At 46.3% G+C, this 12,139-nt stretch overlaps 1 protein-coding gene across 6 annotated transcripts in view; it reads left to right on the forward strand.

The window, feature by feature from the left end:
* MTMR1 (myotubularin related protein 1) overlaps nt 1–11,602 on the forward strand; it is a 113,125-nt gene extending 101,523 nt beyond the window's left edge. For all 6 annotated transcript variants that reach the window (XM_073543606.1, XM_073543607.1, XM_073543610.1 and 3 more), the window contains one exon: nt 10,737–11,602. In XM_073543606.1, the coding sequence (XP_073399707.1) occupies nt 10,737–10,901 (165 nt within the window). In that variant the 3' untranslated portion in view covers nt 10,902–11,602. The remainder of the gene's footprint in view (nt 1–10,736) is intronic.
* The last annotated feature ends 537 nt before the right edge of the window (nt 11,603–12,139 follow it).

A 12,139-nucleotide genomic window follows, 5' to 3' on the forward strand; every position in this document is an offset into this window, starting at 1 on the left:
GCCGAACCCATCTCTTACCCCCATCCCCCACACGCCGAACCCATCTCTTACCCCCATCCCCCACACGCCGAACCCACCCCTTACCCCCATCCTCCACATGCCGAACCCATCCCTTACCCCGCTCCTCCACATTCCGAACCCATCTCTTAACCCCATCCTCCACACGCCGAACCCATCTCTTACCCCCATCCTCCACATGCCGAACCCATCCCTTACCCCCATCCTCCACACGCCGAGCCTATATTTAACCCCCATCCTCCACACGCTGAGCCCATCTCTTACCCCCATCCTCCACACGCCGAGCCCATCTCTTACCTCCATCCTCCACACGCCGAGCCCATCTCTTACCTCCATCCTCCACACGCCGAGCCCATCTCTTACCTCCATCCTCCACACGCCGAGCCCATCTCTTACCTCCATCCTCCACACGCCGAGCCCATCTCTTACCTCCATCCTCCACACGCCGAGCCCATCTCTTACCTCCATCCTCCACACGCCGAGCCCATCTCTTACCTCCATCCTCCACACGCCGAGCCCATATTTAACCCTCATCCTCCACACGCCGAACCCATCTCTTACCTCCATCCCCCACTCACCGAACCCACCCCTTACCCCCATCCTCCACATGCCGAACCCATCCCTTGACCCGCTCCTCCACATTCCGAACCCATCTCTTACCCCCATCCTCCACATGTCGAACCCATCCCTTACCTCTATCCTTCACACGCCGAGCCCATCCCTTACCTTTATCCTCCACGTGCCGAACCCCTTACCCCTATCCTCCACAATGCGAACCCATCTCTTGCCCCTATCCCCCACATGCCGAACCCATCCCTTACCCCTATCCTCCACATGCCGAACCCATCCCTTACCCCTATCCTCCACATGCTGAACTCATCCCTTACCCCTATTCTCCACATGCCGAACCCATCCCTTACCCCCATCCTCCACATGCCGAATGCATCTCTTACCCCCATCCTCCACATGCCAAACCCATCTCTCACCCCCATCCTCCACACGCCGAGTCCATATTTAACCCCCATCCTCCACATGCCGAGCCATTCTCTTACCCCCATCCTCCACATGCCGAGCCCATCTCTTACCCCCATCCTCCACACGCCGAGCCCATCTCTTACCCCCATCCTCCACACGCCGAGCCCATCTCTTACCCCCATCCTCCACACGCCGAACCCATCTCTTACCCCCATCCTCCACATGCCGAACCCATCTCTTACCCCCATCCTCCACATTCCGAACCCATCCCTTACCCGCATCCTCCACACGCCGAGCCCATCTCTTACCTCCATCCTCCACACGCCGAGCCCATATTTAACCCCCATCCACCACACGCCGAACCCATCTCTTACCCCCATCCCCCACACGCCGAACCCACCCCTTACCCCCATCCTCCACATGCCGAACCCATCCCTTACCCCGCTCCTCCACATTCCGAACCCATCTCTTACCCCCATCCTCCACACGCCGAACCCATCTCTTACCCCCATCCTCCACACGCCGAACCCATCTCTTACCCCCATCCTCCACACGCCGAACCCATCTCTTACCCCCATCCTCCACATGCCGAACCCATCCCTTACCCCCATCCTCCACACGTCGAGCCTATATTTAACCCCCATCCTCCACACGCCGAGCCCATATTTAACCCCCATCCTCCACACGCCGAACCCATCTCTTACCCCCATCCCCCACTCGCCGAACCCATCCCTTAACCCTATCCTCCACATGCCAAACCCATCCCTTACCCCGCTCCTCCACTCGCCGAACCCATCCCTTAACCCTATCCTCCACATGCCAAACCCATCCCTTACCCCGCTCCTCCACATTCCGAACCCATCTCTTACCCCCATCCTCCACACGCCGAACCCATCTCTTACCCCCATCCTCCACATGCCGAACCCATCCCTTACCCCCATCCTCCACACGCCGAGCCTATATTTAACCCCCATCCTCCACACGCTGAGCCCATCTCTTACCCCCATCCTCCACACGCCGAGCCCATCTCTTACCCCCATCCTCCACATGCCAAACCCATCCCTTAACCCTATCCTCCACATTCCGAACCCATCCCTTACCCCCATCCTCCACACGCCGAGCCCATCCCTTACCCCCATCCTCCACACGCCGAGCCCATCTCTTACTCCCATCCTCCACACGCCGAGCCCATCTCTTACCTCCATCCTCCACACGCCGGCTACACAGGAATCCTTTTTATCATAGCTACTGGGTTTTTGTTTTGTATACAGATGCACCCATCAACAAATATTTATATGAATTTGCAAAGAAAAATTTTCATTCGTTATTTATCACTTTTATGGGAACTGATCGTATATAATAATGAATAAGTAAGTGATATCTATGAAGGATTTGTGTATGTACCTGCATCTCTGCCTGTATACTCATGTTGTCTGTATTGGAGACCAATGATTGAGTAGATCTAGGTACATACCCCACCTTAAAGTGGTTGTCTGAGACTTTTATATTGATGGCCTACTTTTTGGATAAATCCTCAGTATGTGATCTGTGGGTGCGCGACACCCGGCCCTCTGCCGATCAGTTGTTCCCAGTGCCGGCCGGCGGTGGATGGACGTGCTGAGTTGCAGAGCTGCACAGCTCCATCAAAGGAATAATGGCCACAGCCAGGTACTGCACATCTGCCACCTATTGACTTGAATAAAGGGTGGATGTGCAGTAGCCGGCTGTAGCAACTATTCCGTTGATGGAGCCGTGCTGTGCAGCTTCAGAAGTGAGAACCTCCGGCCTGCGCCAGGAGCAGCTGATTGAGGGGGTGTTCCGCGAAGGCTACCAAACAACATGAACTTCAGTCTCTCACTGGACATCTCTGCCGAGGCGGACTCCAGTGATAAGATACATGCAATTCCTTAGGACTAGCGTATGAAAGGCCATTCTTATGAATTGAACCCTTAGGCTAAGTGCACACGTTGCAGAAAATTTCTGTTCAAAAACCTGAATCCCTTCCCAGAAACCGCACCTATTTTTCCGCGGCGGTTTTTGCGCAGTTTTGATGCAGTTTTGATGCGAAAAATGCATAGAAATGACTGGGAAGCTTATTTTTAGCGGTTTTATAGTGAAAACCGCTGTAAAAAAAGCTAAAAAAACGCTGTGTGTGAACAGAGCCTTAGACTCTGGGGGAAGACTTCTAATTACAAGCAGAGATTAATGCTGAATAGACAATGTTACTGCATTTCCACCACTTAGCTTCTACAGACCGCAAACATTTGTAGCCCATTGCTGCACTCGCACATACCAGATTTGTAGCCTTGTGACTGCTGCATCAGAACATAAATGCTGATGGTCGGGGTACAGAGAGCTACCATAGAGGCTCCAGAGGAGGCAGGAGGGTGATTAATGTTTTTTTGGGTTTGTTTTTATACATTTGTTGATTCACAGCAGAACATCCACACTGAAGTATATACCCTTCATGGCAATGATTTTGTCTAAAGGCAATGTCTCTATTGGCAGGTTATCGGACTTGTAACATTGCAAGACTAGTTCATGTATAGATTCAGTGGCGTGACATGGTTTAGTGTGTTGACTTGGCCTTAAGTTCCCTAGATCTCAATCCCATGGAGCCTCTGTAGGCTGTGCTGGAAAAACAAGTGCCACAATGGAGGCCACACCTCACAGCTTGACTTCTTGACTTAAAGTGGTTGTTCCTTACTCGGACACCCCTTTCTCAAACCCCATGTCCCCCATTTTTGGTGCCGGCGCTTTGCCAGTGGTGTTGGCCCTGACTCTCCAGGGGACTGAGTGACAGTGTTAGGACATGTAATCATTGTGGCCAATCAGTGCTGACGTCGCTCTCCCCGCCTTCTGATAAATCACTTACAGCCGGAGGTAGTGAAAGCTGCTGCTGCTCTCTTCCTCCGGATGTAAGTGATACATAGTAGTGGACAACCCCTTTAAAGGATTTGCTGGCGATATCTTGGTGTCTGAGGTCTTCAGGAGACACTGATGTGATGGGTCAGAGCGGTTTTTGTAGCACAACAGGGGCCAACAACACAGTGACTGTCCCGATCTATGTAACCATGTAGATTTCAGTGAATGTAGCAGCGGGTTATGCTGCTGGCACCTCAACATGCAAATCGGCAAAGGGCAGACAAGAGGCCGTACCATGGTGTCTGCAGTGGACCAGTGATTTGATGCAGTGTTCCTGTACATCTCCATGAAAATCCTGGACCATTTCTAGAAGAAGAGAAAGCTCTTCACAACATGACAGTGAAGATGTGATATGCACGCAACCACTGATATCCCAAGCAATCTGTTTCTACACGCACGTTAATGGTCTTCATTGCTTTAACTGTAAAAGCATAAATTTTATTTTAAATTGTAATGTCAGCAAATATAAATATAGGCGAGTGATGTATATAGTGTGCACAGCGGTAGACACTTTTTTTTTTGTTTTTGCGGTTTATAAAAGGATATGTATACAGTGGGTGCGGAAAGTATTCAGACCCCTTTTTAAATTTTTTACTTTGTTTCGTTTCAGCCATTTGGTAAATTCAAAAAAATTTTTTTTTTTTTCCCTCAGTGTACACTCTGCACCCCATCTTGACTGAAGAAAACAGAAATGTAAAAATTTTTGCAGATTTATTTTAAAAAAAAAAAAAAAGCAAAAGAAATATCACATGGTCATAAGTATTCAGACCCTTTGCTCAGTATTAAGTAGAAACACCCTTTTGAGCTAGTACAGCCATGAGTCGTCTTGGGCATGATGCAACAAGTTTTTCACAACTGGATTTGGGGATCCTCTGCCATTCTTCCTTGCAGATTCTCTCCAGCTCCATCAGGTTGGATGGTGAACGTTAGTGGACAGCCATTTTCAGGTCTCTCCAGAGATGCTCAATTGGGTTTAGGTCAGGGCTCTGGCTGGGCCAGTCAAGAATGATCACAGAGTTGTTCTGAAGCCACTCCTTTGTTAGCTGTGTGCTTAGGGTCATTGTCTTGTTGGAAGGTGAACCTTCGGCCAAGTCTGAGGTCCAGAGCACTCTGGAAGAGGTTTTCATCCAGGATATCTCTGTGGCTGCATTCATGTTTCCTTCAATTGCAACCAGTCATCTTGTCCCTGCAGCTGAAATCACACCCATAGCATGATGCAGCCACCACCATGTTTCACTGTTAGGATTGAATTGGGCAGGTGATGAGCAGTGCCTGGTTTTCTCCACACATACCGCTTAGAATTATCACCAAAAAGTTCTATCTTCGTCTCTTCAGACCAGAGAATCTTATTTCTCATTGTCTGGGAGTCCTTCATATGGTTTTTTTTCTAGCAAGCTTTATGCGGGCTTTCATATGTCTTGCACTGAGAAGAGACTTCCGTCGGGCCACTCTGCCATAAAGGCCTGACTGGTGGAGGTCTGAAGTGATAGTTGACTTTGTGGAACGTTTCCCATCTCCCTTCTGCATCTGTGGAGCTCAGCCATAGTGATCTTGGGGTTCTTCTTTACCTCTCTCACCGAGGCTCTTCTCCCATGATTGCTCAGTTTGGCTGGACAGCCAGGTCTAGGAAGACTACTTCTGGTGGTCCCAAACTTCTTCCATTTAAGGATTATGGAGGTCACTGTGCTCTTAGGAACCTTGAGTACTGCAGAAGTTCTTTTGTAACCTTGGCCAGATGTGTGCCTTGCCACAATTCTGTCTCTGAGCTCCTTGGCCAGTTCCTTTGACCTCATGATTCTCATTTGGTCTGACATGCAGTGTGAGCTGTGAGGTCTTATATAGACAGGTGTGTGCCTTTACAAATCAAGTCCTATCAGTTTAATTAAACATAGCTGGACTCCAATGGAGTAGAACCATCTCAAGCAGGATGATAAGGAAATGGACACCACGTGATTTAAATATGAGAGTCTGAGCAAAGGGTCTGAATACTTGACCATGTGATATTTCAGTTTCTCTTGTTTAATAAATTTTCAAAAATTTCCACATTTCTGTTTTTTTTCCAGTGAAGATGGGGTGCAGAGTGTACATTAATGAGAAAAAAAATGAAATTTTTAATTTACCAAACGGCTGCAATGAAACAGAGTGAAAAATTTTCAAGGGGGTATGAATATTTTCCGTACCCACAGTATATAGCACGGCTGACACTTCAATATATGCAAGCCTTCATACAACATAAAAGCTCTATTACCAATACATAGAGATTTGCAGCAGTGGGAATGTGGGGTGTTGGCATCATATTAGGGTTAACAGTCATGGTGGCATGAGATTACAGAACAGTGGAAAGATTAAGAATGTTATGTTCTGTAAAGACATGCGCTGTAAAGAACGTCTGAGAAGTAGAAACGTGGATCAGAAAGAAAAGATGATAGATAAGTGGAAGGGCCATAGGGCTGCAAGTGTCCCCTGGGGAGCAGCTACACTTGTTTGTGGCATCATGGAGCTGTTGCCTTGTGCAGTGTGCGCGATTACACATTACCTTACACCTTACCCATACAGTGAATAAAACGGGAACCATGACACGTTGATTCGATAGATAAAACTGGCCACGGCCTTTATTCAAGTTCTTAATCGTTGGGAAACATTCCAAAAATGTTACACTAATAGCAGCAACTTGGCAAAAGCTGAAGCCTGCTAACCCCAAGATCCCTGTCCATTCAGTTACCTAAATGACTAACCCTAAGGCCGAGACAAGGGAGGGGAGAGCGAGGCAATCCTTTCTGATGGGAGATGCCAAAGGTCAAACCCTCAAATGCGCCATCTTTTATCCCGCAGTGGAGCCCTTGTTTACTAAACAACGTTACCAAACACAGACCATGGCCTGGAGAGAAACTTTAACCTTCCCCTATGACGGCTGGTTGACTGGTTCCTCCTATTCCCCAACCACAGACCAGGAATACCTTGGCAAAAAACAGGCGGAAGGAAACCTGTCCCACCAATTAACCTTTTCAGGAGAGGGACATTAGCTACATGGTAAAGCCATATGTTCCCCTCCTGTAGTTCCGGGGTCCGCTAATCTCTAAATTTGATTTATTGAAGTTATATTATCGAGTCTTGGAGGGTACAGATTGTCCCTTTGTGTAGTCTAGCAAGAACATTATAGCACTGTCAGCCTACATGGAAGCAGTCAGTGTAGCCCCCCAAATGTTACTACAGAGGCTAGAAAGTGTCCTAGAAAGGAAATCAAGGGCTTACTGGGGTGCAGTCATACTAAGTATTTACATTTCTTTGTGCATGAACTTTGACCAAATCTGCACAATAAACACTTCTAAAACAAGCCCCATTGTTTTCAATAGGAACTCTGTATTGCGGTTCATACAACCAAGTTCCCAAACTGCTTTAAATTATGAAACATACTGAAGTGGATTCCACCTGAAAACCACAATGGCTACTCCTTGTGCAGAGCTGCTGCACAATCCACTTGCAGAAGGTGTCTTCCCTGTCACCCGAATTACCCCACAAGGTGGAGACACCAGGGTTACTTACCTTGCTATGCTCCTATCTTAAACCTTATCTGTTCCCTCCCCTACCCAGGGAGGTGTGAGTATGAAGTGTATAGGATTACAATAACCAGACAGACAAGGGAAGACATACAAGGATGAAAGCAAACTATAATCTTACAAATATGCTCACTAGAAGACTGGAACACAAGGGAGTGATAGGTAGGAGAACCCAAATAGAAGATGAGGATAGGCATGCAAACCAACTCCAAGCAGAAATCTCTTGATAAATCTCCAACTGCCTACTCCAAACAATGCATTTCTCCTCCAAAACCTAACCAAGATGTAGAACTAGCACTGGCAATTCTTAAGTGCCAATGGGGAGGAAATATACTAGAGGGGAGTGGCCAACACAGAACAGCTGAGACCGTTGAGGATGGGAAAGCTCTAGGACAGGCCTGGTCAAACTGCGGCCCGAGTGCCACATCCGGCCCCCTGACTGTTCCTGTGTGGCCCGCTGACACTCGCAGCCGGACAGCTGTAGAGCTGATCTTTCTCAGAATCGTCATACCAACTGTAGCCCCGCCCCCATAGTCTCATTGGTGGATGCGGGGCTGCTCAGTTCCTGGCTTGCAGAGCTGCTGAAACCTGTGTAGGAGGCGGTCAGGACACCAGGAGAGAAGCACGGACTACAACACCCAACTGCTGTAGATAATGGGCAAGTAGCTTCTAATACCACCTGGGAGGCAGCATCCTGTGTCTGCTGTGCTGAGGAGGTCAGAGCACCTCCCTTGCTTCCTTTCACAGTGGAATGAAAGTTGTGGGACTGCAGTTTGTGTTCAGGGAGAGCAGCTAATTAGTAGCCACTAAATCTCCCTGGCTCTTCCTGGCAGCTGATAAGAGAAAAAACACTGGGGCTGAGTATTCCTTCTGAATATGGGGTCCAGCAGAGAAGTGCCCCCTCACCTACACTACATGCAGCCTGCAGATTCGGATATTCTATGTGATCCCCAAACTGATCTTCTACTCCACCATGTACTCTGACATCATCTCACCTCTGTATGTGAGGGTTGTGCTGTTGTATGTCCTGTGCAGGAGAGGTAAGGGTTAAGTCCCCCATAGTGCTCCCCCTGTGATCTGTGGCTTATCTCATCCACTCCATAGACTGCAGTAAGAATTTCCCATCCCCCTCCTGTCAGCTCCTGCCCCACATGTGATGTGGATCTCTGCATGTGGAGCAGAGGTGGGGAACAACATTTTTCCAATGTTCCCAATTTATTGCTTGAGCAACTGCTATTACGTGTTACGATAAGCTTTATTGCAACAAGTATTGTCAGGTTATGTTCACACAACTAATATTTGTCCAAGTGTTGTCTATGAAAAAAATAAACCCGACCTCAGACAGAGCACTAGGAGCAATGTTATGGAACTGGACTATCCAGATTACAGTCAGAAAATGTCTGTGTGAGAAAGATCACCGCACCCACCGGTCTCTTCTGTAATTTGGATGAGACTCGCTTGTTGAAGTCTGAGTGTGCAAAAATTAAAAAAAAAAAAAAAAGATCCCAAATGAATCATCTGTACAGCATCTGATTCTTAATAAATAATAATCTTTATATAGCGCTAACATATTCCGCAGCGCTTTACAACTTGCACACATTATCATCACTGTCCCCGATGGGGCTCACAATCTAAATTCCCTATCAGTATGTCTTTGGGATGTGAGGGAAAACCCGGAGGAAACCTATGCAAACACAGGGAGAACATAAAAACTCCTTGCAGATGTTGTCCTTGGTGGGATTTGAACCCAGGACCCCAGCGCTGCATAAAATGAATGCTGTACGGTTGACAATACAGATGGAAAATCGTCTTTTTCTGGATAAAAAAAACAATTTTTTTTTTTTTTAAAGGCTCATGTAAACCTAATCACATGAGCAACTGCTTTTTATAAAGTGATGAAATTAATATTATGCAGACTTAAAGGGTGATCCGAAACCGAAGGTGAATTTGATACTAAATTTTATTCAATAATCTAGTCACTTTTCAAATATATTTCAAATAAAAAAAATTCTTCTACTTTTTTTTTTTTTAATACTTCCAATGACGGGATGTCATTAGGGGACAGAGGCTGCTTTCCCCACCATGAAATAGTGTCATCTGTTTCAGAGACTGGACTGGTCCCTGCCAGGTCATCACTTCTTTTTAGAGCCAGCAAGAGAGCGCACTGTCACTGTGCATTCAAAGAAATATAGCACATAGAGCTCATACTGAGTATACGTCACAATTTACAACCGACGTATTATCAGGTGAGCAAGACTAGCTGAGCCTCCAAAACAGACATCACTGATGGTGCCTCATTTCAGAGAGGGTGCAGAGGTTGTAGCAGTGACCGCAGCTTCTACCTCCGATGACGCCTCAATCCAGTATCCCAGCATGCACTGGTGAATCACAAACAAAATGTCATGGGACGCTAAAAAAAAAAGACAAGAAGTCAGAATGTAGAGGGTACGTTAGGGAATTTTTCTTTGAAGTATATTGGAAAGCGAGATTAGATTACACTGAATAGATATACTGTACATTTAATATGAAATTCACCTTTGCTTCAGACCACCCCTTTAAGTTCAGCTGATTGGTTCGGCCCTCCACAGCAATGCCAGTTTCTCATGTGGCCCCTTGGGAAAATGAATTACCCACCCCTTGCTCTAGGAGATCAACTGAGATTACAAAGGCAGGTTGCAGTAAACTGCACACTGAGCAGGCCTAGTGCACATAGGCTGCCATAGTTCTCAGCAGCACGAGTCCTATTTCTACAGGACAATGAACCAACGAGAACAATTATCTGCACAAAGCGTCATTTTACCTGATAAACGATCGTTTCCTTTGTCATCGGGTGATCGGCAGCCTGTTTACATGGCAAGATAATCGTGAAAGGCACCTTTTTAAGAATCTCTGTTTACGATGGTCTTTCAGTGTAAATGCAGCTTCAGAGAGCTTGCCCCCATGGACGTTGGTTCCATATTAGGTGCTGGTGGATCTTTTTTATAGCCGAGCCCAAATCGAAGTCTTGAAGAGGACCCTCTGCAAACACTAGGCCACTGCAATGGATGGTGACCTTTGGCCTGTATATTGCGCGGCCCCCTTGCACACAAGCGCTTTTACAGCTGAATGTATATATAGTACTGTACATTGCCATATGACTGCTTAAAAAGGTGCGGGAAGTCTGTCCCCAAGTACAGAAATCAGAATAAGCAGACCATCCGTGTACAAGAAGACAGATGGCGCAATACTGATTAGTGTGCTTTTCTTTTTTTACATTTTTAGATGCCAATTCATCAGAACCTTAAGGATCTTTTGGCAATTCGATCAGAACTACAGAAGAAAGTGGAAGAGCTGCAGCGTGAAGCATCCACTAGATCTGTGTCATCTTCATCAGACCGAGGATCTTCGCCTTCACATTCTGCAACTCCGGTGCACACCGCGGTCTAGTGGGCAACCACTCCTAAGACGGGATGTGTACGGGCAACCTGCCAAATGCCCACTGACATCTGCTGAGTAGGAGAAAGTCATGTTGGGCACAAAGACACCAGAACAATGTTTTTGTATAAATCATCACTTCACCTAGTACACATGTCGTACCATCAGGATGAAATGCTGGAAGCCATTCCGATTCTTTCCTCCCGATAGGCAGGATCTGTAAATATGAATGTTCCCATTCTGTATTGTTTACACGCCGCGCTCTCCTGTGCGATCAGCTGTTACAGTGGATGTGTTTTCCCAGTGCCGTATACTGTACGCAGGAGTCCTGCTATTCTATTGGTTGCCCCTGGGTTTTACAGTCACTTTTTTTTTTTTTTTAATATTGTATTTTCTTTTCTTAGAGAAATGAAGCTGACATAATTTGTAGCCAGGTATTGTAGTAGCGGACAGGCTCGTTTTATGTAATCTCTATGAAGGGATCCCGGCCTGGAAGAGAGAGTGTTTTTTTTTTTTTTTTTATATCATATGAACTGACAATGTAATTTAAATTTCATATTGCACCTATTTAAAAAGAAATGTAATGCACCCGATGCCATGTAAAGCTTACCGAACAATGGGTGGCCATAGCCACATGTAAGTTATCCTGTTGCACATTATGTATTTGTATAGTGTTTTTACCTCCAGAAAACATAAATTTTTATTTCACGGTTGCCATGTATTAGTTGGTCACTTGTCCTGGCGTTGTCAGTAAGGAGAACCCTAAAATCATGCACAGTTAACCTAAATTCTGCATCTACAGACGTGGACAAAATTGTTGGTAAAGTAAGTAAAACACCCAATAGTCACTGAAATAACTTGAAACTGACAAGTAATTTTCAATCTTAGTTTACTGAAAATCTGAAATTGCGTTTTATTTTTTTATTCAACAGAAACATTTTAAATAAACTAATAATAATGTCCTAGATAAGAGTGATTGTAACAAGGGGGATCTGTGAGCAGGTTTTTGCTATGTAATCTGAGGACAGCATGAGGTAGGGGCTGTGATTCGGATTTATGCAATGTCATTTACTAGGCTGTGTGCTGCTGTTAAAATACAATCAGTTTTATCACCAAGAGATTATCACTGCCAGACTAGCTGCCTGCGTGCCTTCTAGTCCCACTTTGCCCCCAGAACTGATCCATAGCTTACTGTCAATATACACTGTACATATGAAGCTGCTAATCGGGTGTAAGTGGGGTTAGCTTTC

This window comes from Dendrobates tinctorius, unplaced genomic scaffold (assembly GCF_039654945.1).
Source record: "Dendrobates tinctorius isolate UK_male_01 unplaced genomic scaffold, ASM3965494v1 ptg000133l, whole genome shotgun sequence".
Lineage (NCBI taxonomy): Eukaryota > Metazoa > Chordata > Amphibia > Anura > Dendrobatidae > Dendrobates > Dendrobates tinctorius.